The following is a 25,907-nucleotide window of genomic DNA, read 5'->3' as shown; positions in this document are numbered from 1 at the left end:
TGGGAAGGAATGAAATGTACAAGTGCTTATATTTTTATTTATAATTAAGTATGTGGTTAATCCCAAGGCTTTTGAAAGCAACAGTGGAAGCCTCATTCACTTCAATTCCTCCCTCAGCTATTTATTTAATTTAAAATCTTAATTGCCCCATTTAAATTAATTGGGGAAAGAAAAAAATCACAGCAGTTAGTCTGTTGAAATATTTATTTTCCCATGTGACTTCAGAGGAGATGGCCATCACAGTGCACATAGAGAGCTGCCCAAACAACTGACTACCAGCATCAAAGACTTTAGTGTGTGAATGAGTGTGCATTAATCCGACTTCACAGACACAAAAGTCATTATAGACATTAAACCCCTAAACAAGTGATGAAAATTGCAAAAGCATAGACAGACTCAGATGCACACACACACACACACATGCACATACACAATGCACAAATGAGGGAAGTTTGAAGCAGTGTCGGTTTGAAGCAGGGCCAGGGGCTAAACACAATAAACAATATGACTATGAATATTCATGCAAGCTCACACTGGTTTTGTATAATATTAAGCAGCCCAATGAATATTCCTGGAGACAAATTAAAGAGACGGCTCTATGTGGAAGGTTGGGTCCACATCTTCAGAAATGCCTGATCTCTCTGGATGTAGATTCTCACATATATATATATATATAACATGGTTTCAGTGTTAAATTGATGGGGTCTCATGTGAAACACAATTTTGATCCAATCAAGATCTCCCTCTGCAAAGCTTAATGACCTTTATGCAATTGTCTCTATGAGTGACTGAAAGCATAAATAATGGAAATCAGTATGAAATAAACCTATCAGAGCTCTCCATCAATTACATTTTTGTTTTATTGAAAGGGTTATTGTTCAGGTCACCTCATGTTACTGTATAAAATAAGTTTTCATGTGACCTATTTAAAGACTTGTGAGCTGGAAATAAAGCAATAAGCAACACGAAGTGTGCGTTACAGTGATTTTACCATGGGTAAGGGCAACATCAAGTCTCATAACTACTCATAACTACTAATAATGTGGACAAGATGGCAAAATTATAAGATATCGTACGACTTGGCTCACGTGAAAATGTACGACTTTTCTTCCCATAGAGACTAATCAACAAACAGGATTTCAAATGGATGCAATACAATCCTATCCAACATTTTTTAAAGGAAAGGTCTATGAACAAATTTGTTAACTCATTTCATATTTATTTAGGCAATACAAATGAATGATGTATGTCAATAACCTGTAATATGTTTCCCTCTTCTCAGACCAAACGCTGATGTTTTCTTTTTTCTTTGGTACACAAAAGTTATTTTTAAAATCATGGTTTATGATTAGGGTTTGGGTTAGGAGTTAAACTTATAGGAAAAGTCATTATAACATTGTTTATTGGTTCGTTTAGTTTTCTCTTTGGGAGCAAAAGTCATATATTCTTGTACAAGCCGACTTGTATGATTTCTTATGATTTCTTGTGACATGGCGTGGAGTACCTAAACTCCCCTTAACTGTGGTAAAATCACTGTAACACACTGTTTTGAGTGGCTTGTTGCTTTTATAAAATGGCAACACCACTGTAAACCCTAATGTTGTTATTACTGGAAAAATCAAGTTGTCTTAATTAAACATCACTTGAAATGTCTAGTTGTGGGCTCATAACTCAAATATTTAAGTTCCTTGAACTTATTTTTTTAATCCATAGATTTGAGATTTTAAGTGTTAATAACTCTTGAGTACAAAATCAAGGCTATGTGGAATAGCCACCATGACTTGTGCATGAACTTGTGCTTGTGTTTCCTTGGTCAAGGGGAAGATATGGGAGAATAAATAGATGTTATTAAGAATTCATAGAGGTTTTAGCTCTGTTGTGCTTTTGTTTATGTTGTTTCACTGCAAATAGTTGTTTCATGTGATGTCACCATTTGGGTGATCTGTGTCCCCTTTGGTCAATTTGGACCTTTTTAAAACTATCTCAGTTCTCCTTGTTCATGTGCAACTGAAGTACGTGTGTTTTTTTTTTTTTTTTTGTTTGTTTTTTTTTTTGCTGTTTACAACAAAAAATAACAACAAAGCAGTTGGTGTGCATTTAGCACCATTTTAGTGACTTTTGTGTTTTGTGAATGTGAACTATCCATTTTATGATACATTTTGAAAACTAATCTCAGCACAGAGGAAAAACACTCCCATTTCCATTCTAACTCTATCAGATCAACCCCAGGGATTTATATCCCTGCAAATACACACATACAGCCAGGCACACATGTATATATAGTACCTACCACAAGCGCACCATGCGGAAACGTGCCGAAATAGCAGTTTCTTGGGGAATTTAGAATTTTAGATGGCAAATCAAGCATTTAACACTTTCACCCTCCTAATAATTTATACAATAAACAGGAGCCTAAGTCACTTCCTTAATAATTTAGACATAAGCTAATGTTGATTTATTCAGCAGGGCTAGTGCCAACAGGAGACCCGGAGGAGCTGAAATGTGTATTAAAGTAGGACAGAGGCAGCCGGCGCCATAATAACATTTGGATAATTTTATTATGGCTCATGGCTCAGTTCATTTCCCCTTCTGCTCGCTGCATGAAATTATTTGATTCTCACAGTGCCTGGAGTGAACTGAGAAGGTGCCACACACGCACATAAACATGCAAACACACTTTTTTGCACAGTTTACACACCTACTTCCTCACACCTTCTCGCTATTTGCCTTGCATACCCGACAACACACAAAAATCTCTCTCTCACACACACGTACAAAAACACACAAATGGGGTTCATGGCTGTGGCTGACAACCCCAAACACACACATAACAGGCAGATAAATGATGTGTCTCATTACCAGAGATGTGGAAGAGTGGCAGCACTCTCAATGAGAATGGACTGAGATTAATACCCTCTATCATCCCTTCTACTGTCAGAGTGACAAACAGCAAGCACTGGAGAGAGACAGAGAAAGAAAGCAAGAAAGAAAGAAAGAAAGAAAGCATTTGTTTAACTAAAGATAAGTCTGTCTCCATAGAGAGACTGGATCACTGGAGTCAGCTATAATGCACTGGCCTAAGGGTGTGTGTGTGTGTGTGTGTGTGTGTGTGTGTGTGTATTTGAAATGTCAGATTGTGACTATCCTCCCATCTTTGCTCATGCACATCATATTGTCCTGTATGTAATATGGCATCTCATAGTATTTGATGCATGCACGTCAAATGTAATTTCACTAAGGTAGTAGATGGCCACATGTTTGTGCATAAGCAGATTGAGTGAATAGGCCATTTTTGTATGCATTGTGTCGTTGTGAATGCAATGATCAAATTCAACAAGTCACACCAAAATTGGAAACACTCAGTTTGCTGCGCATTTCGAATTTTCAAAAGACACACATGTACATAAAACTAACAAAAATGACACCGGTTTCAATCTGTGTAATGGCCCTCTCCCCCTCTGTGAGCGCGCCCGTGTGCGTGCACACACCATCCATTTGCAGGAAGCGCCTGCGGCAGCGTTCCATCAAAACTAATCATAACCATTCAAATCTGCCTCCCCGCTGCAAGATGTAGGAAGGAAGACGACTGTTTTACGCAGAAAAAAAAAACATAATATTTTTGCATTCTAGAATACGTAAAATTGCACATTTTTTTCGTGTGTGTATTGCAAATAGCTTATTCTTGTGATCGCTTAATTGACTAGTTGTCCCGAAGTGTTGTGAGCAGAGATCTGCAGGGGCGTTTGTTCTCTCTCTCTCTCTCTCTTTCTCTCTCTCTCTCTCTCTCTCTCTATCCGGGTCTGGCCCAGAGGTGTTGTGAAACCCCTGGAGCGACTCTCTGTGAATTCAGCTTCAGCTACCTTCAGCTGGGCTCCATTCCTCAGTGCTTGAGCGAGGGGCGCGGACAGGAGCCCAGACACAGAGAGGTGACACGTCGCTGGATGTCCGATGTTCCAGGTGAGAAGCGCCAGATTGGGCTTTGTGGGGGGTTTTTTCTACCCAGAGAGAGAGGCAGCGGGTCTTCAGAGCGCAGCTGCATGTACGCATGTGCCAGAGGATGAGTGCGTTTGGGACAAAACAAATATTTATCCTCTCGCATTTTATCTCCTGACGCTTACCGATGTGTTCAACGGCAATGAAAAACTGCACTTTGTGCGGTGTCATTTGTAGAACTGTTCTGTAGCGCAGCCTCGAATAATTCGCGCGATATCGGAACGGCGTCCTTGATTCGGTTTCGCGACGCGCTGCGATAAGTCGCACGCTCTTTGAACACGTTTAGAATGTCTGCGTGCACAGCGAATGTGGAAAGGGTTTTTGGAAATCTATTAAAGGACAGCTTTTGGGACTGTTGTGCCGCGGGTGCTTTTGTGTTCCTACCATAAGGTCTTGTGTTGTCCAAACGACGAATTTTACAATATTGTAACACTTTTTTTTTTCCCCCCTTCTTCTTCTTTGTTTGTGTTCGATGATGGTTCTCAATGTTAATCGCAATTTTAAAGCCCTTTAAAATATCCAGCAGACATTCCTTCATTTTCATCTTCTGTAATGCGCTGCAGCTGCTGCACGCTCAGAGCGCGAGCAACATGCACGTGCTCAGGATCAAATCTGAAGATCCCCTGTTCTAATTGTTACACCAGGATTAACGTTAGATGAATTCTATGACCATTCTACTGTTCCCATAAGTTTAACTTTTTGGCTTACAGCTGTGGCACTACTGTGTACACGCTCTTTGATTGCAATTTGGATAACGTGCGTTGTAGGCTGCTGTGTGATCTGAAATTGGAGTTCTCAAGATATAGTTTAATTTGGTTGACAGGACAAGGGTGATACGCAAGAAGGCATACTATTGTGCACTAGAGGGGGCATTTAGACTTCTGTGTGCCGTACTGTACATTGTAAACCCTCATGTTGTCATTAATGGAAAAATCAAGTTGATTTAATTAAACATTACTTGACAAAAACTCAAATATCTAAGTTCAGTGAACTAATTTTTCTTAAAACAATCCATAGTCTTAAGATTTTAAGTGTAAACAACTCAAACTATTGCGTACAAAATTGAAAGTATGGGGAATAACCACAATGCATTGCGCTTGAATTACTTGATTGTTTCCTTGGTCAAAGGGAACATATGGGGCATTTAAATATTTGTTATGAAGAATTCATAGAGGTTTTAGCTTTCTTGTAGTATTAGTTGTTGTATTGTTGCAAATAATTGTTTTGTGTGATGTCCCCATTAGGGTGATCTGTGTCCCCTTTCGTTAAGTTGGACCCTGTTAGTACTATGATAGATCTTTATTGTGCATGTGCAACTGAAGTACAGGTGTCTGTGCATTTCTGTGGAGAACTGTTTTGTTTTTTGTTTGTTTGTTTTTTTAATGATTGACCTATAATACATTATAAGAATCTTTATTAAGGATTATTATTGTATGAACTAAATTTGAGTCCATTCAAATAAAATTGTTAGGTTGAAAAACTACATTTAAAAGGGCAAATCACAGTTCTGTCTACTTGCATCTAGTTATCTTAATGTAATTACAGTTAAGTTCATTCTATATGAACACCAATTTAAGTGAACTTGATTACACAAGTTCTGAGGGAACAAATTTACTCAATCAGGTGAGTAGGGTCAACTTAGGGTTTTCAGTGCACAGCCACATCTGTCTGTCTGTCTATCTATCTATCTATTGTCTGTACATCCATATATCTATCTATCATCTTTTTCATTAACCAATCTGCATGTACATGCTTCTCATAATGACAGAAAATATGTGTTTTTAAATGGAGTTTCCAAACAAAGTTCAGCAGGAGCATGTTCATTTAAAACGACCAATCACAACGCTAGAGGTAGCATGTATAAACTGCTGCTTACCTCACCGTTGCGACAGTTCTTCTGGCATCCCTCCATAACCTTATTTCTACTGTTACTAAACTCAACTTGAAGTCCAGGGGGGTATTCACTTAGCTTGGGCCATCTTGTGGACAGCGAGCCAATTTGTTTACCTTCACCTCTCTTCATGGATTGCATTAACATGTGAACTACTGAAATGACAACCCACCAAAATGTTTTTTAAATAAATTATCTTTGTTCATCACTCGTCTAGCAGCACACAAGCAGATGAACAAAGGGAGCTGTAATTAGCAAGGACAGTCGTCACAATTACACCTGGACCACACTTAAAAGAGATACAGGAAGTCACACTTATAAGAGTACTTTAATTCTACAAACAGGATTTGACATTATATTCAGAAATAATTATTGTGATGCCATTAAAGTGAATATTGTCAGGAGTATGGTGAATGAGGGTTTAAAGTAGCCCTATGGACCTTATTCAATCTAGCGCCATCTTTGATTTTTAATGGGAATGACAACGAGGCTGGGAGGGATAAACTTACCATCCCTTCAATGGTACGAACAGTGTAAAGCTGTATAAAGCTCCTAGTTCACATCTGATTTTCCAAAACTCATGATGAGTTCTTTGTATATTGAATGTCATTGGACAGATATTTTATAAATGGTTTGTCCGAAGAACGATCCAAAAATACTTTTAACTGCAGTACAGCCCATTGAAGAGGCTGTAAGTCTATTCCTCACAGCCTCGTTGTCATTCCCATTAAAAATCAAAGATGGCGCTAACGTGAATAAGGGCTACAGCAATGCATGTTGGTTTACCTGAGGAATAAACACAGACAGAATCGGTATGTGTGTGTGGGTGAAATAGTCAGCACTGCTTCGTCTGCTAAATCTGGAAAAAGTCTTGTATAACTTTAGGGGATCATAAAGTACAAATGTAATTGGTCTTGCAAAGAACACAAGCATTCCTGCACAGGACACAAGCACCCACTAAAATGCACGTACACAGACAATGTATTTTGCAGTGAGTTGAGGAGCAGATGCTGAATTGCTGCCCACGAACAGGGCATAGTTGCTGAGTTTTCTGACTCACTCTGACTAGAATATTCAACACGTTAATGTGAGCTTGGAATCACCTCAAACACAGGTTACTAATCCTCACACTGTCTTTACCGTTTCATCCATATTTATGCATATGCACCAATGAATATGGATTAGATTAAGGCCAGGAAAGTACAAGATGTCATGCAAGTCTTTCCGTCTTCCTGTCTCTCTACTGTACCACATAAATGTGAAATGAACAGTAACCGTTCACTAAACAGACTATTGTGAATAGATCCTATATGTTCTACAGGTGCTTTGTCATGTCCAGTCTTTCTTACTCATAGATGCATACTTGGTCACACACTGTGTTGGCCCACTTAAATATGGTTTCTATCACTCTCTGAGCTGTTCATACCCAGACACACACTCACACATTCAGTAGTTAACTCTACTTTTTTTTTTTTTTTTTTTTTGACTGCCTTGGGCTCTGGCAGTAGGTTCAGCTATCGCACCTTGGTGTCTCTCTCTCTCGCTCTTTCATTCTCTCCCAAGCCTCGGAGGGAGAGGCAATTTGTGATGCTGCGCTCACACTGTTTTTTAAAAAGTGCTTCCTCTGAACTTCTCTATCTCTTCAGATTAGTCAGGGAACATATTACCTGCCTGCACATAAAAAAAAAAAAAGCCCCTCTCCAATCCTCCACACAGCCATGTAACGAGCCTGATCTCCCTTTTGAAGAGTGGGCATGTTATTTTCCCTCTCGCCCGCAGGCTACCCTGCCATGCAAATGATTATGAAATTAAATTTAAAACTATACATGTATTCAGCCTCTCTCTTATCGCTATCTGCACAAAGCGCATACAAATCTGGCCGGGATCAGGGCCCCGGCTCAGGACTACACTTTAAAGCTTTGCTAATTGCTAATTGGGTATCTAGGTGTGAAATGGGCTCTGCTAACGAGAATTTAAATGCGGAAAGGAGGGTTTAATTTTTTGCTCTGTCTTTCTCTCCTCACTTCTCTTTCCTTTAGAGATGTCAGAGCTGTTTCTGGTGACATGCCTGTGGGCAGGAATAACAGAATGAGACAAATAAGAGAGGTCTCTTATTTCAAAATGGAGGCTCATCCTCACACAGGGATTTAAGTGTACTCTGCAGAGTAGAGAAATTAGATACAAGTCCAGCATTACCCGGTAGCTTACTGATAAAGAATTGGAGCTTCTAACTCAAGGGTTGCTGGTTAAGTTCTAGCTAGGGGTAACCCAGGAACTTGAGTTACCGACATTAGATTCTATATTTCCATTGTGGCCTTGAGCAAAGGAACTTTACAGCAGGTTTCTCCCAGGGATCTGTGTCTGTAGTTTTTATACTATACCTCGGGCTACTCCAGCACTGTATTTTTTTGCACTTTCTAATCTGACACACCCCTTACAGGTCGTGGAACACTCTACTAATGAGCTGATGATTTGAATTCAACATAGTCTCATGACAACTTGTTATAATTTGTACAAGATGGTGAAATCATAAGGTATTGCATGACTTGGCTCGTACAAAAAGGTAAACTTTTATTTCTTATAGAGAGCAACCAATTAACAAACAGAATTTAAAATCAATACAATAAAGACATCAACTTTAAAGCTGAAGTATGTAATTTCTGTTCCACTAGGGCCACCAAGCGGAATTGCAAAAATAAACTTTTTTTCAAAATAGCTTTCTGAATATGCCCCCTGTCTGCCGTTGGTCAGACAAAGAGATAGTCCTATCCCCAACTCGCGCCATTGGTTGAGTAATGTTATTGGGGCGGGACTAAGAGGGTCGCTCAAAACAAACAGAGCAATTTTTGCCACAGAAAGACAGTGCTTACAGTTTTTTAGAAAATTAACCTGTGAATGGCTTACTAATAGTTGTCTCTGCATACTGAGCTTGGATAAAAGAAAGTATTTTAACACAGAAAAAGTTACATACTGCAGCTTTAAGCTAGCCTCCTGTCCAACATTTTATTTTAAGAAAGGACATGTCTGTGAACACATTTTGTTACTCATTCCATATTTATTTATGCAATACAGATGACTGACATATGTCAATAATGTAATAGGAAAGAATTTGGAAATAAATAAAACAGATTTCATAGGGCCCTAGGTTTAGTTTTGGGTTAGGGGTCATAATTAGGAAAAATCGTAAGGACACTACAATATTGATGTTTCTCTTCCATATTAAAATCATGGTTAGGTTTAGGTTAGGGGTTAAACTTCAGAAAAATCATAATAATTGCATGAAGATTTGTACAAGCTAATACATACGATCTCTTAAAATGTTGCCATTTCATACACTTATTATGACATGCCAGAAGACTGGGTTGGTTGAATTGGATTTGTTAGATAAGGGAGACTTCCAAAATATTTTGTGTTGGAGGGCCCATGCAGGAGCAGAACACTGCTTTAAGTTAAAGAAAATGGTGAGCTACTAGCAAGTTACTAAATCTAGCAATCAAAGAATTTTGATGCTACTATGTTTACATGCAAGTAAGTTCTGTTGTGAGCTGTTTCTTTAGGAAATTTTCATAAGACTATGGAAAGTCTCTGACCGTATAAAGTTAATAAGTCAGATGATCACTGTTGATTTGCTGATGGATGAATAGAGCTTTTTTGAAGCCCTCCTCTAGCTTTGAGCCCTACTGAGCTCTAAAATCCGCTTCCTCATGTGTTGCATCTCTCTGAGGCATAGCGCCAGAAACAAACATCTGCCTTATTCTCCAGAGCCAAACCTCAGCTCTGTGCTGTTCATACTGAGACAACAGTTGCCTCAGGGTTCTCGCAACACACACAAACAAAGGGGAGAGGAGAGAGGCGTGAATGTAGAAGCACTTAAGAATATGTTCTTGATCAAGGTCACATCTACAGTATGATGATCTTAAATCGGTGGATGAGTCAAATTAATTTAATGAAAATTGGCATAGGTTGTTGTTTTTACAGATGGTTCATGGCTCTTTATTAACAGGGCCAAAAGCAATTTCTGCTTGAATACAATCATGTATACATGAAGATTCCAGTGCATTTAAAGAGTTAGAACTGAAATAAGCTAGAGAGGCTGTGTTCTTATTGTGAAAGCCTCTCTTAGTTGCAACACTGATTATGAGAGTGAAAGGAAAATCGGAGAAAGTCTGCAGTGGCCTCAAGCTGAGCTGCATTCAGAACTCACCGCACATAAAAGCATATCAGAACAGCAGAAGTTAAATGATCCACTCACATCAATCAAACAAGCTGTTTAAATTTACAGTTGACTTTGAGTTTGTGAGTTTTCAGTGAAACCATTTTTAGTGTGGTATTTCATGCCTACTGGCTTCTGCACTTACAGTGCAGAAATTATCTTGATTATACACAAAAAATAAATCAGCTAATCGCACCTTCATATCTCTCTCTCTCTCTCTCAGAACAGTTTTGTCACATTCTCTCTTCCTCTCACACTTACACAAAAGGCTGTATACACAACAAAGTGTATAGACTTGATGGCCCCAGGGTTGGACAAGATCACAGCTGCTACTGGAAACTCCCAAATCAAGTCAGCCTGCCTGAGCTGCTTGCTCCTTTAATAATTAGCAGGTGTGTGTCTGTGTGGGTGAGTGTGTATTATGCATGTTCGAAGGCATAATTGCAGATTTATTGCCTAACTCGGCTGCGGTCCAATACAGAGTAGAGCTGACTTTTTGTCTCTTTCTCTTGTGTTATCTCTTTTTCAAAGTGTTTTGAGAATGAGTATGGGAGCATAGCTTAAATTTTGGACATTCTAGCTCCCCTTTCTCTGCACCTTTAAGAGCGTGTGTGTGCTTGTTCTCATAGCTGAAGGTCACTAAAACACAAAAAGATCTCAGCTCTGCGGTCCAATATAGCGCATGCGCACTGCCTCGGGACTCATACACTGTCAGACTGCAATATGGCGAGAATGCCTGGCAGCGGGCACCACTGCTGTAGAGATGAACCGGACCCGACTGCATGGGATAGGGAGAGAGACGGAGGCTCAGGCGAGGGAGAAGAGGAGGGAGAGATACAAGAGATCCAGATCACAGGGGAAGAGGGAGAAGTGTCAGAAGAAGAAGCCGAGTTAGAGTGGGAGGAGTGCGGGGAGCCCGACTGCTGCGCTACCGTGGAAACTGGAGAAGCGGTCCTTATGCGGAATACGGACCGGCACTGCGGGGACGAACTCGAGTCGGTAGCGGGGGACCCGTTTTGCGCAGCCGAGGGAGACATGCATCGCTCCCCGTCCGATCGCTCCAGGCTCAGTGAGAACACGCACTTGGCCACGCGATACGCGGTGCGCATCTTCAGAGAATACCTGACGGAGAAGGCGCAAAGCACGGACTTTGAGAGCATGGATAAGCACGCGCTCTGCAAAGTGCTGCGCTCTTTCTATTCAGAGGCGCGCTCCAAAAGCGGCCAGCTGTACAGCAAGTCTTCTCTCATCAGCATCCGGAGCTCGCTCAACCGGTACCTGAACGAGCCCCCCTTCTGCCGCACTCTCGACCTCACCAAGGACCCCGAGCTGCGCAGTGCCAACCTGGCGCTCGCCGCGGTCATACGCAAACTGGAGGAGCAGGGCGCCGGTCCCGTGGTGCAGAAACAAGCCATCACGCGCTCAGACCTGAGGAAACTCTACACTTCTGCCGCGTTCAGCGCCAGCACGCCTTTCGGGCTGCTCAATAAAGTGTGGTTCGAGACTTGCATGTACTTCTGCACGAGGGGACGGGAGAATCAGCGAGAGCTCGAGGAGGACTCTTTCGGTTTAGCCATGGACGAGGACGGAAGAAAGTTTGTCTACTTCAAAGCTCTCGGGCCGTACCACAAATCTCGTTCCGCCTCCTGGACTAAAAAAAGGTCCGACACGGACGATGACAACCTTCCCCGCATGTACGAGACCGCCACGGACTTTTGTCCTTACGCGAGCTTTGTGAAGTACCTCTCGAAGCGCAATCCTCTCTGCAAGGCTTTTTTTCAGCGCCCGCGGGATCACTGCAGCGAGACGGACACGACCTGGTACGAGAATAAAGCCATCGGCAAAAACCTGCTGGGCACGAGAATGCAGATGCTCTCGCGGGCCGCCAAACTGTCGAAGACCTACACCAACCACTGCATCGGCGCTGTCTCCATAGCAACGCTCAATGGCATTGCGGGCGTCGGGTCAAAGTTAGCGCCTCTCCGCGTCTCCCCGGAAACGGTCAACGGAGCCCACGAGCCACATCACTTCCAGCACGTGCTGCTGACCTGCGCGCGGGACTGTGAGGAGGAGCCCGAGCTCAAAGTGCAGAAAGTGATCAAGCGCCCGCGGACGCTCATCTATCCGGTGAGCGTTTCAGGACCAGGGCCAGGGGCATCCCCAAAAAGACTGTGCGCGCGCGCGGAAACTCCTACTGGACACTCTCATTGCGAAGTCAACGGAGAGACGCCTCATATGCTTCCCTCACAGGTAATAGCGATTCCATATCTTTAGCAAATCGGTATGAAGTAACACATGAATTAATTAAACGTTGTTGGCGCACAAGACAGTCATGCATGAGCGCGAAGCAAGTTCAGAAATCGGTTTTGCAAGCGGCCCTGTCGTCTGTCAATCAGATCAGTCAGAGGACAATCGTATTTTCTCACCAAAATGTATACAAATTACTGAATAAACGGAACAGCAGTGGGTTGTCAAATTTGACTCATCTGTGTGTCATTTTACATAGAACATTTGCCAACAAATCCCTCATTTACTTGCTCATTATAATGTCATTTCTGGTGTAGGGTAACGAGGCCAAAGCTCCCCGGGGTAAAAGGCACTTTAGATTTTTTTTATTTTTTTTTATCCCAAAACACTAAATAGCAACACAAACTACCCCAGTACTTTCCTTAACACCTGTTTGTAACTCTACACTGCAAATATTCCTGATCAATAAGATGTTTACGTGCAATGTCTTAAGTTTGATTTGGAAGTAATTTGATCTAATATTTAATACTTATTTAAATGTTGCAAATTAATAATGAGAATCCCTGAAATGATCACATATATTTTTAGACAAAATACTTATTTTTGGTTTTGTTGAAGGTGATTAAATCAAAAGTTTTGTAATAACTGTCCAAAAAGTGAAAGGATGGCATTTGGGGTAAAAACAACAACAACAACAAAAAAAGGCCCCCATAAAACACATTGTTTTTCTTAAGTGGGGTGAATAGATTTGTTATGCAAAATGTTCAAAGTGGGCTCAACTTGACTGATCCGACACAGTGGAGTTTCCTGTGTTTATAGAATACTGGAGATGTTATGCAGTCCCAAAAGTGATCTATTTTAACAGAAAAAGGGCCTTTTCTGAGTGGTTATTTTGAATTTGTTTGTCAAAAAAAGCATCTTGCTGTCTCAAAAGTATTAGCATATGTTGACAAATATTGCCCTTTAACTATTGTTGCTATGTTTACACAGTATCACTATAACCCCACTTGGGGCCTTTTACTCCAAAAGTGGGGAATTTTTACCACAAGTGTATGGGAAAAGGCCCCCTCGTCACCTTTTGTTTTTATCAAATTTTTTTATCAAAACAACCTTCTGTTGTTATTTTTTTTTTTTCAAACAAATTATATTGCTCTATCAATACTCAATCAAAATAAATGTCTTTTTTTTTTTTTTTTTTTTTTTGATACACTTTGTGACCAGAAAAAAGGTGCATTTTCTGAAGGTGTTCCTTTAGCCTGGTTGTACCCTGTAGTCTATTCTGAGATGCTTTCAGTTTGACCTGAAACTCAACCTTGTATTGTCCTGTCACTGGTCCTCCACAATGCACTATACAAGTGCATTCTAAGTTTCTCTGTGTATTGATTTGTTTGTTTGTTATTTTAGAGTTTCTCTGTATGGTTTGGTATTTCTATATGAAGACATTTAAACAAGTTTATTGCAATGTGTTTGTGCTGTTTTTCTAACTCTATTAACAAGTCCATTTCCATCTTGCTCAGAGGCCACACACCAAATGCTGCCATTAGTGATCTATTGGGAATGATTAAGATTGATTCTTGGTGAATCTTGTTATGCTTTGTAAGTAGGCTACACTAAAACAAGCACTTGATTTCTTTCTGAGGCCTTTACCCTTAGCATGAAGGTGAGTGTGGAAAAATAAAAGCATTCTTTGCCTGCGGAGGAATGAGTTAATAGTGCATCTGTGCAGGGCTCCAACGAAAACCACAATGCCTGAGAAGAGCTGTTTGTAGTGTGTCAAGTGTATACTTCAACTGCATTACACTACATTAATGCACAGAATCAAACCAAACACAGTGCTCCAGTGAAGCGCTACATCCAGATATTCACTAATTTCCCTTTTATACACACAAAAAGATTTATCTTTAGGTATATATGTCTGTAGATTGTTCAGCTATACTCTAATAATGAGTGTTCAGATATTTGCTGCTGTTCCTTTTTTTTTTGTTGGAGGCATGCACTGAAATCACAGTACCTAGTGTCCAAAAATGTTTGTGGCTGACTTTGGTATTGCATACTACCTTACTACTCTTACTATTCCTGCCATAGACTGATATGGCAGAAGTACTAAGAGTAGTATGCCATTCCGAACTCAACCCATGTCTGGGGTAAATATGTATTAGCGACCCCTAAAGGGGGAAGTGATTACTGAGCATCCTGGATATAGATTGAAAAGACCTTGTCAGTTATGACCCTTTCATAATTTCACACTCACAGCGTATTTGTGTCTACTTTCATCCTGCTATTTAATGTGTGTGAAGTGCTGGTTTGCTCTCTTGTTTTTCAAGTTGCTGTATATCAGTGGGGTCAAAGATTGGTGCAGAACAGCAAAATGTTTTACACTTAGAATAACTTGTACTGAAACAACTTGGCACTGATGTAGGCATTCACTGCAAGATTGTCTTCACTCATTCCAGCTCCAGCGATTAATACCAATTAAGGGGGAAAAAAATGTCTGTGCATGTAACACCCTTATTCTGTATTGTGTACAAATTGCCAGTGTCTTACTGTCTTTTATTGATGTATATCATTGTTTATTTTTACTGTCACTTTATTGGATTGCACTAATTTACTGCTCTGTTCCCAGTTGACGCCCCTACTGTATAACATGCTGTTTAAATACAGTTCAGTGAACAAGCTACGCTTCAGCTATATCACGACTTGTACATTTATATTTTTTTATACATGTGTATAAAAATGACTGTATGCACATTACACTTTTTTAGTCGAAAGCCTCTGCTAATTGAATAAAAACAAAAATTCCACCCCTCATTCTCTAATTTCTTCACTTCCTACACAACAAATCAAAGATTAGCCAGAAAATAAAGTTTTTGAGATGAGGGATGAGAAAATGCACCTTTGGCCTAAGTTAGTCTCCCCAAAGGCATAACACCCCATTCAGCCACCATCAGAAAAAATGCTACCTGCAAAAAAACACCCAGTTGTGCCAGAGACGTTTATCATTAGTGACTGGATGCATGTTTCCTCACACATGTTCTGCATATTACGGAGGGTTAATGCTTGCTTTTCAGGTCGCTGTATTAGCTAACCCTGTGAACCCATTCTCTCAGCATGTTTCATTTTCCAAGACAGTTGACTCAGATAGCATTACTTTGCTCTAGGCCAAAAAGGCATTGACATGCACTTGTGCTAATTACACTTATGTTACAGTTTTGTTTGTATATTTCTTTTCTATTTTTCATCTTTAAAGGAAAGTTTGCCACTGGCTGTTTCAGTGTGCCTCAGTAGTGACCACATAGATTTAGCAAACAGTTATTTCCCAGCCCAAGCAGATATTATGTCAAAAGAGCCCATGGAATGAGCCCCTGCTGATGCTAATGAGAGCGAGGCTATAGTAAATGTTGTTTAGTGCTCACAGCACAGTCACCAGTAATGCTAACATTGGTCACTTTAAATATGTAAGGTAAAAATGATTATTTGTGTGTTGTGAACCATGACTTCGTTCTAGCTCTGTCCTCTTATTCCACACTCATATGACACATTGTCTAAATGAAATGAAAATACTTACTCCTATATCAGTTTAATTTGCAGAACCAACAATAAGTGAACCATTTGTAGGCTGACTTCCAAGAAGTGTGTAAACACTGTTGCCCTGCTACACTTTAAAATCTTGCCTCGTTCATAGGGCTTGAATAATGGCATGTGTTTGGGGTGGGACTTTATTTATTTATTTATTTTGTCTGAACAATGGCAGGAGTTGTAAGAGTGTTTGGGAAATCTGTTTGGAAATTCTGCTTAGAAATTCCTCATTCAGCATGAAATCAAAATGAACTGTTTACTATGCTAATACACTTCCTAATTGTGTTCAATTCATTAGTGAACAATATTCTAAAAAAAATCTATTATATAGACCACTTTTCACTATCCAATCAATTCCTGATGAATAAGATATAGTCCTGTTTTCTTGTTGAATAACCAGTTTCACAATATTCCACATTACAGGAGTAAAATGGATTGCGAATGCCATTTCACATTGACTTTAAGGGGATAGTTTACCCAAAAATGAAAACTCTCTCATCATTTACTCACCCATCTGGGATGGCCTGAGGGTATGACCTTCTTTCCTGTGCAGAACACAAATTAAGATTTTTAGAAGAATATCTCAACTCTGTAGGTCCATGCAATGCAAGTGAATGGTTGGGGCTGGTCTAAGGTGAAGATTAATAATAAAATAGGTCTTGAATAGTGATCTGTTTGTCACCTACATCTATCATATCGCTTCTGAAGAGATGATTTAACAACTAGAGTCATATGGATTACTTTTATGCTGCCTTTATGTGTTGTTTGGACCTGCAAATTTCTGGCCACCATTCACTTGCATTGTATGGACCTACAGAGCTGAGATATTCTTATTAAAATCTTCATTTGTGTTCTGCAGAAGAAAGACATACACATCTGGGATAGCATGAGGGGAGTAAAGGATGAGATAATTAATGTTTGGTTAACTAACCCTTTAAGTAGTTTAACCTTCTACAATGAATATTAATCTTGGTATTGTAGAGATCTGAACTATTTTACTTTTATTTTTTTTCTCAGGAGAATCGCAGCAACAGTGTGGGTATGTCGACTCGGCCTCTATTGGCACATTCGCCTGCCTCCCCGCTGGGCACAGCTGGCATCCCCACACCTGCACAGCTTACGAAGGCCAATGCACCGGTCCATATCGACGTAGGGGGTCACATGTATACCAGCAGCCTGGCTACACTAACCAAATACCCAGAGTCCAGGTAAAATACACACATGGACACAAACATGAACTGCCATCAATGGTCCATGTGGTTTTTAAAGGGATAGTTCACCCAAAAATGAAAATTCTGTAATCATTTACGTACCTTCATGTTGTTCCAACTCCAACTAGCTGAATATTTAAGCTGCTCTTTTCCATCCAATGAAAGTGGATCCAGTGATCTCCCATTCTTTTGCCTTTATTTTCCTCCATGTTTTACTTGCAACAGTTCATTTAATTTCTTACACTACTGTCATATAATCCATTTGGCAGTCTGCTTCAAATTTTGAAAACAGATGTCATATTCTGAACATGTCTGTTCACACACAAGTCCTTCATGATGTGTGCTCGTTCCATATGCGTGTGTGTGTGTGTGTGTGTGTGTTTGTGGCTTGTCTGTGCTTATTAGCTCACTGACCGTTATATTTCTGCAGTGCCAAAGAGCATTATTGTCTTGTAGCTGCTGACTGTGTCAAACATCAGAGCACAGGCCAAAAGGAGCCTGCAGTGCTTTGAGACAGACTAGCATCCTGTCTCACAACTGCTCACATGTCTCATACAGTTTTAGCCTCTCAATGCCTCTTATAGTGCCATACGAATGCATAGAGTCTCACACTATCTCAAACAGACATGTCCACACAGTATCTGATCTCAGATCAGGCTCAAATATCTTACTGAAACTCCTCAAGCCAGTGCTACTTGTGCCTTTATTTCTGTCAAATATATGTTTCTGAGAAAGGCGTGGACATGTCTAACAAGCGACGGTTGTGATCCATTTCACCCTTCGCTACTTCATCACGAACAACATCAATATGACAACGCACACATCAGAGATCTACAATGCTGGGCTCAGGATGATGACATTTGCGTCATCTGGAGCAATGATGGCTGCTGCCTCCAGCCATGCCCTCTCTGATGCTGATGCAGATGCAAGCTACATTTTAGGGAATCTGTGCTGACTGAATGGACTGTCCACTGTTGGACAATCATACACTTAGCATGAGCACATACACAGATGCTGGTCGATCCTTCTCCTGTGTTTTTATAATCATTATTTTAGCAAGTGAAAATAGACAATGTTTATAAGATATCTATTTGTTATTTGGTTAACACAGGGGGTCAAGGTTTGGTTCGTTAGCATGGTCCAGTTTGTCCCTGCTGGTAGATGGTGTAGCTATACCATTCTTTGGGGAAAAGCGTGTTTCTCCATAGATGGCAATGTATTCAAAAGTAGTAATGCATTCTGACCAAATGATTTTGCAGGCAACATATACAGTATGTCGCTAATATTTCATTATATTATAGCAGATGTATAGTAGAGGTGATTGGTTAAAAATCTGTGTGCCCACCAACTGCCATTGAGATGAATGGGAATGCTACCGGTTATCTCTTTTCAGGCATTATAGACCTTCTTGGAATAACAGCTAGAATTGTTAATATCCCTCTGTTACTTTTTTGCAGGATTGGCCGTTTATTTGATGGCACAGAGCCCATCGTATTGGATAGCCTAAAGCAGCATTACTTTATAGATCGGGACGGTCACATGTTCCGCTACATTTTAAATTTCCTCAGGACCTCAAAACTGCTCATCCCAGATGATTTTAAGGTAATTCTCAGTGCTACATCCTTGGTGCCATATTGAGTTTTTTAAATTTTTTTAAATAAAGGAATAGTTCACCCTGATGAATATAAATGATTATTTCCTTGCCGTCCTACGTTCCGGAAACTCACCAGCAGGTGTGGAGTCCAATGGCTCTGCACTGAAAAAGTGATGTGGCTCAAATGTACTTTGAAGATGATAAATGCTACAGTAACTTTCAATTTATGGACAGTGGCCTTCAAATATGACAGAAATACTTGTGCTATACGTAATCATTTAAAACGTAATCATTCAATTTGACTTATCGGCTCGACTAGTGGTCTTACATCAGTAGTCGTTAGGACGATATCAAATTTTCACAATATAATTGCAATGATTTTGCTGATAATTTAAAATTAAGCAATATCAAGAATATTGTTATTTGTTTCTCCCCTTTTCTCCCGCTCTAAGTTGTCGTGGTGGCGTAGTGACTCAATCCAGGTGGCGGAGGATGAATCTCAGTTGCCTCCGTGTCTGAGACCGTTAATCCATGCATCTTATCATGTGGCTTGTTGAGTGCGTTACCGTGGAGACATAGCGTGTGGAGGCTCACGCTATTTTCCGCAGCATCCATGCACAACTCACCACGTGTCCCACCGAGAGCGAGAACCTGATTATAGCGACCACGAGGAGGTTAACCCAACATGACTCTACCCTCCCTAGCAACCGGGCCAATTTGGTTGCTTAGGAGACCTGGCTGGAGTCACTCAGCACACCCTGGATTCGAACTCGTGACTCCAGGGGTGGTAGTCAGCGTCTTTACTCACTGAGCTACCCAGGCCCCCTCAATATCAAGAATATTGCAGTATTTTAATGTGCCTTTTATTTGGGCACTGCATTTTCTAAAGAGTGTGTCATTAGACGCATTTCACGATCCTTCAGAGCTGCACAATTAATCAAAATAACATCAGAATTGTGATGTAGTCACATGTCAATATTAAACCATAAAAGCTTTGACTTTATGACATGGCATGGTTCACACAATCACGCATTTCCAAATGTTCAAAACAGCAACAAGTTATTACACAAATCTAAAAACAACAGTGTCACAGAAAAAAAGAAAAGAAAATCACCGCATCTTACCAGATTTGTAATAAGGAACACTGTAAACTGTCAAATGCACACTGACACTGCATTGCACTTGTGTTCTCTCAGTGCTCCACCAAAATGAAAGCTCCAGGTGAAATAAATATGATGGAAACACATTACTATTGTATAAATCAAATGTAATCCTTAAAATAGAAGTAATATTTATTCAGTATTATATTATAAAAATGAACTTGACTGTGTCGCACAATAATAATAGAGTATGTAGTGTTCAACTGGGTTCAAAAAAATATGTGAGGGAAGTTTATTCACAAAAAGAAAAAGCTTTAGTAAAAAATATATTTCGGTAAATTATGCTTTTTGTAAGGCAACTTTTTGTCATTGTATATGGGTAAATATAAATGAAAATAATTAAATATAATTCTTAATTGTTTATAATTTAGTTTTAAAAAAATGTGGAAAATATGCCTTAATTATTTTTTACTAGATTTTTACTTCATGCATTAAACATTTTAATTCGCTTGACTACAGTGGCTGTTTAGTTGAAATTATGGTTCCCCCGAAAACAAAAGCAAATCACTTTTTAGCCATTTCTGAGCAAATACATAATTGCCGAGATATATTGAATATCATCAATTGGCTGAAAAGTTATAATTTTTGTAGCTATATATATCACCCAGCACAAGTAGTCGTGCAACCCCTAGCTGCTGTTACATTTCCTTTGGAAATAGAAGTAGAAATTTTTGAAGAATCTTCATACAACGACAGTTCATAGTGACCATGGCTCTAAAGCTCCACAAAAAACACCACTTAAGTAGTTCATATGACTCGTGCACTACAATAGGTTTGTGTGACCGAAATCTAAGCCATTATTTACTGATAATCTTCCCCTCCGTTGAAGCTTATGGGGTAAAGCAAAATTATCAGTATATAATGACTTGTCAGTTTCTCTCACAAACTTATTGTCTTCTGAAGACTTGGAATGGAGTGCACAAGTCGTACGGACTACTTTTATGATGTTATGCTTTTTTTTTTTCTTGTTTTTTTTTTTTATCCGTTTTGAAGCTTGTGTTCTGTGTTGTGTGGCAAGAGCTGTGTAAAGATTATTTAAAAATCAATCCTTCTGCATTCCACGGAAAAAATAACAGCATATGGGTTTAGAACGATGTGAGGTTGAGTAAATAATGACACAATTGTACTTTTGGGTGATCTATTCCTTTAACATCAGTACTGTCATCTTTCTGTCTCTGTAGGACTACTCTCTGCTGTACGAGGAGGCACGATATTTCCAGTTGCAGCCACTGCAGGCTGAGCTGGAGCGCTGGCGCTCTGAACAGGACTCTAGGTACACATCACGCATGTGTGAGTGTGTTGTCGTTCGTGTGGCGCCCGAGCTTGGAGAGAGGATAACACTCAGCGGTGATAAAGCCCTCATTGAGGACATCTTCCCAGAGATAGGAGACGTCATGTGCAACTCCGTCAACGCTGGCTGGAACCACGATTCTACTCATGTTATACGCTTCCCTCTCAATGGATACTGCCACCTCAACTCTGTACAGGTGCATAACACCTTATACACTTCTCACACTCCTCGCAAAACCACTTACACCTCAGCATTAGTCTTTTACCTTCAGATACACTGATTTAAAGATCCGATGAAATTGCTTGGAGGACCACAGTTTTCCTTCCTGTGTTGACGTATTTCCTATTGCAACAGGAAGTTTGGATAGGATGTAATACATTTGCATTTAGTCAATTAGCATACACTTTTATCACATGCGACTTTCAGATGAGAAATAGATCAAGCAATTTCTCATACAAAAGTCAGCAATATCTGCAATAATGCAATGATGAGTTCCATTAGTTGCTAGAGTTTTTTAATACATTGATTTTTTTTCTTTCTTTTTCATTTATTTATATATATATATATATATATATATATATATATATATATATATATATAATTTTATTTTATTCATTTTTTATTATTTTTATTTTATTTTTTCTATTATCTTTGAATTAAAGCAATTATCCCTTTTTTAAATAAAAATAAAAATAGGCTGTAGTTATGTAACAGCCAGTTATTGTCATTGTTTACTAGCATATAGATGGCTTTAAAGATAATAGACATGGACTAAATGCTAAACTCCAATTTTGGGGATTTAATTGGACCTTTAACAATAGAAACTATGCAAACATAATGAACTGGCCCATGATTCATTACAGGAATTAATGCAGAATTTGAGCTCTGTCTGTGTGTGTGCATGAGTGTGCGCGTGCGTGTGTGTAGAGGCTGTCTAATCCTGTTTGCTTATTAAATCTTTTGGCCCTTGGCACTTGCTGTCACAGTAATGGAAGCAGCAGATTGAGAAAAGTAGAGGCAGAACACAGGCAAGAAAAATGAGAGAAAAAGACGGGTGAAGGACAAAAGCAGGGATGAAGAAAAACACATGGAGAAGACAGACAGAAACTTTGACCTGTAAATGAGAGGGGAGAGAGGGGTGGGGGTAGGGCGGGGAGATGGAGACAGAGAAAGATAGTGGAAAAGGCTAGATGGAGTGAACAAAGTGAGAGGAAAGAATTGATGCAGTGCAGGAGAGAAAAGAAAGAGGAAGAGACATCCTCAAGGCACACTGATGGAATGTGATCTCCCAGTTCTGTGGAGCGAATATCAGTAGGACTGCAAGAAATAAGTGTGTGTGTGTGTGTGTGTGTGTGAGAGAGAGAGAGAGAGAGAGAGAGAGAGAGTTATGGAGAAAGGTACAGACAGAGGGAATAATCAAGTGGTTTACAACTCATTAATTTGGGATTCAGGACAGATGGTCTATAACAGTGATTCCCAACCAGAGGTACACATACCCCAGGGGGTACTTGGAAAGATTTAGATTTTTCTTTGTTAGATATATGAAACAGAAAATAATCTTTAATTAATTTTGATCAATCTGTGGAAAATGTGTAAGTTTTATAAATGTGTGAATGAGAGTTGCAACATAAGAAAAATCCTACTTCATCTAAACTAGTCTGTTTTCACCTACAATATTATTCTTTTTTATTTGTTTGAATAATAATGCTAATAATAATGATACTAAATGATATCCAGTATAATATGAGGTATAAAAGAACACATTTACACTTTGTTGTCAGTGAAGTGCTACCTGAGGTTTCTTGAGGAGACTGTGACAGAAAAGACACAAACACAAGGTTCTAATACTTTCACTGTCTGTATGCTTTTGCCAACCGGGTTTAATAGGAACTGAAATTTGTGCAAAATTATTTTTACATGGCTCGTTGATTGTATCGCTGCAGTTTCCTGGTGAAATAAACACTAGAGACGCTACAACAACAGTTACTTTTATTCACTTTCACACAAATCACAAGTAAAGCGACAGATTATCAGTTCATAAACACTGACTTTTTACCCTGTTCCTCACACAATGCTATCTTATGACTTCAAAACACCTTGCACTGTAGCGCATGACTTGTATAGTGATACTGATACATTTTAACATTTGCATTACATAACCAACTACATTCTCAAGCTTGTTTCAGTGTGATCAAATTACATGGTAGCTCAACTGATAGAGCATTGCACTTGCAATGCAAAGGACCAGGGTACGAGTCCGGAAGAGCATGCGAGTTGACACGTGAGCTGAAAGTGTCAGAAGCACCACAAAATGACAGGGTTGCTTCACATTTGCTTTTTATGACACTATCAGTTAGGTTTATTTCAGGGATGTAGGTTTTGGTGATTAAAACTCCTTAAAAGTTCTGTTTGGGAGAAAATTTAACTCGCTTTTAGCATCACTCACATTAACCTCAGAACTGCCAAGATACGTGTAATGAACCATGTAATATAATTTTGGATAAAATGTTGCCAGTCACGTAATTTTTAATGAGATCAAGCTTGTTTTTGTACAGATATTCTCTTTCTAACTGAATGATTATATGCTATCACTGCTCACAGGTTAATTCGAAGTATATTCTGCTTCATTTGTCAAAGAAACAATAATGATTTGGGTGTTTGTGTGGGAATTGTTGTTTCCATCAGGTTCTGGAGCGACTGCAGCAAAGAGGTTTTGATATCACTGCTTCTTGTGGAGGCGGTGTGGACTCAACCCAGTTCAGCGAGTACGTTCTGAGGAGAGAGGTCAAACGAAGTCACCGTGGGGTCACAACCTCTGTCATTCGAATCAAACAGGAACTGCTGGATTAGCCGTCCACTCTGACAGAAAAATAAACTGAATATGGTATTTTGAACTGAATATAAGGGCAAGACATTTCTCCAAGGGTACTGTCCATAAATAAACGGGTTCAAATAAGGAAAAGTATTGTTTAAAATTCAAATGGGATTTTTCTGAACCTCTCTGGCTATGCTGAGTAGTCTCCATACTCCCATCAGTTTTTTTTTTAGTTTTTTTAAGGTTTGTTTTAAACTGAAAGACTGCCAGACTACACCTTTGCCAGATTTGTCTTCACCATGATAGGAGGGGAAGAAGCTAAACGACTAATGTTAGACTCCATATATGGCATCCTGTAAAAAAATGTAATCAGCCATACTTATTTAATAACCTGTTTGATTAATCATTTATGTTGCTAATCTTCGTGTTTCTCGCATAAATATATCTACCCAGAGAGGAATAGAAGTGCAAATGACACCTCTAATTAGAAAAATATATACACACATTCAAAGGTCAAGCCACAGCTGTGATTTTCTTGGAAATGTAAAATTAGATTACGTTTCTGGGGATGTGGCCATTAGCTGAAACTTTTTATCAAAACATGATCAAACTGTATGATTTAAAAGATTTCAGTACACACACTTAACTGTTCATTAAAGGAATAGTTCACCCAAAAATGAAAATTCTCTCTTAATTTTTTTCACCCTCATGCCATCATCCCAGATGTGTATGACTGAACAAAAATGAAGATTTATAGAAGAATATTTCAGCTCTGTTGGTCCATACAATGCAAGTGAATGGTAGCCAGAACCACCAATGTCTTCAGAAGCAGTTTTATTGGTGTGGGTGAGAAACAAAAGTCCTTTTTTTTACTATAAATCTCCTTTCACATTCTTCTTTTATGTGGTGACCATACACATCTGAGGCATGAGGGGGTGAGTTAATGATGAGAGAATTTTTATTTTTTGGTGAACTGTCCCTGTTATCAAGAACTATAACTATTCTTGATTGTTATAATTTCTGTTTTGGCTTTATCAGACAAGTTCTAATAGCAAAACTTGTCAAGGCAGTAAGGGGAATGATCTTGTGCTATAACCTGGGGAAAAAACAGAATTACCCCAAGTTCAAGATTTTTTTATTGCTATTATTTGTTTGGCCATAAGTTGACAGTGTTTGGCTATACACTAAACACTGGTTCATAATACATGAGATTAAAGTTTGAGAAGAATGTAATGTGACATTGTTAATAAAAGTTTTTAAGAAAAAATCAACAAGAATCATTATTGACATTTTGGAAACCACTAGTTTCATAGGTTTGTCTATAAAATTCTAAACATTAATAATAATAATTATTATTATTATTATTATTACTACTACTACTACTACCAGGGTTCCCATGGTGATGAAAACCTGGAAATATCAGGGAATTTTCAAATTGTGATTTCCAAGCCTCAAAAAGTCTTTGAAATTATATTTAAAAAAAAAAGTTGAAAAAGTAAAAGTCATTTAAATTGCTTCAGGGGATATACATATAAATAATAATAATAATAATAATAATAATAATAATAATAATAAAGCATACACATTTTTTATTGTGCTAACAAAGAGCAATTTCTAGCTAATCTCTATAGAATATATATATTGTTTTAACCCTTATACAGTAATCCTGAATGACTAAAAAGTTACTTAAATGAATAACTGGAGAGTACAATCATTTTATGTAAAGAACTGAAGTAGTAAACATGGTTAATTTCATTAGTTTGCTTTTTTCCGTCTTGATTATGACGTAATTTTGGACATAGGGTGACAGGTGGACTCAATACACAGGTATTAGACATCAAGTATGGACTGACAGAGGCTTACTCTTTGAGATGGCCAGTTTTGAGGATTCGTCGAGTCATCCTCGCATTGGCCAA

The 25,907-nt window shown here is 39.1% G+C and overlaps 1 protein-coding gene across 2 annotated transcripts; it reads left to right on the top strand.

Moving 5' to 3' along the window:
* Positions 1-3,816: 3,816 nt before the first annotated feature.
* LOC127416435 (BTB/POZ domain-containing protein KCTD1-like) lies at positions 3,817-25,252 on the top strand. 2 transcript variants are annotated; one of them, XM_051655801.1, is made up of 5 exons: positions 3,817-3,957; positions 16,938-17,128; positions 18,589-18,733; positions 21,067-21,372; positions 23,862-25,252. In XM_051655801.1, the coding sequence occupies exons 1-5, from the start codon at positions 3,949-3,951 to the stop codon at positions 24,024-24,026; spliced, it is 816 nt and encodes a 271-aa protein (XP_051511761.1). In that variant the 5' UTR covers positions 3,817-3,948; the 3' UTR covers positions 24,027-25,252. The 2 variants fall into 2 exon arrangements, with proteins under 2 accessions (XP_051511761.1, XP_051511760.1); XM_051655800.1 differs by lacking the exon at positions 3,817-3,957 and adding an exon at positions 11,023-12,347.
* Positions 25,253-25,907: the final 655 nt, after the last annotated feature.

The sequence above is a fragment of the Myxocyprinus asiaticus genome, chromosome 25 (genome assembly GCF_019703515.2).
Source record: "Myxocyprinus asiaticus isolate MX2 ecotype Aquarium Trade chromosome 25, UBuf_Myxa_2, whole genome shotgun sequence".
Classification (NCBI taxonomy): domain Eukaryota; kingdom Metazoa; phylum Chordata; class Actinopteri; order Cypriniformes; family Catostomidae; genus Myxocyprinus; species Myxocyprinus asiaticus.
This window is presented reverse-complemented; position numbering and strand designations above follow the sequence as displayed.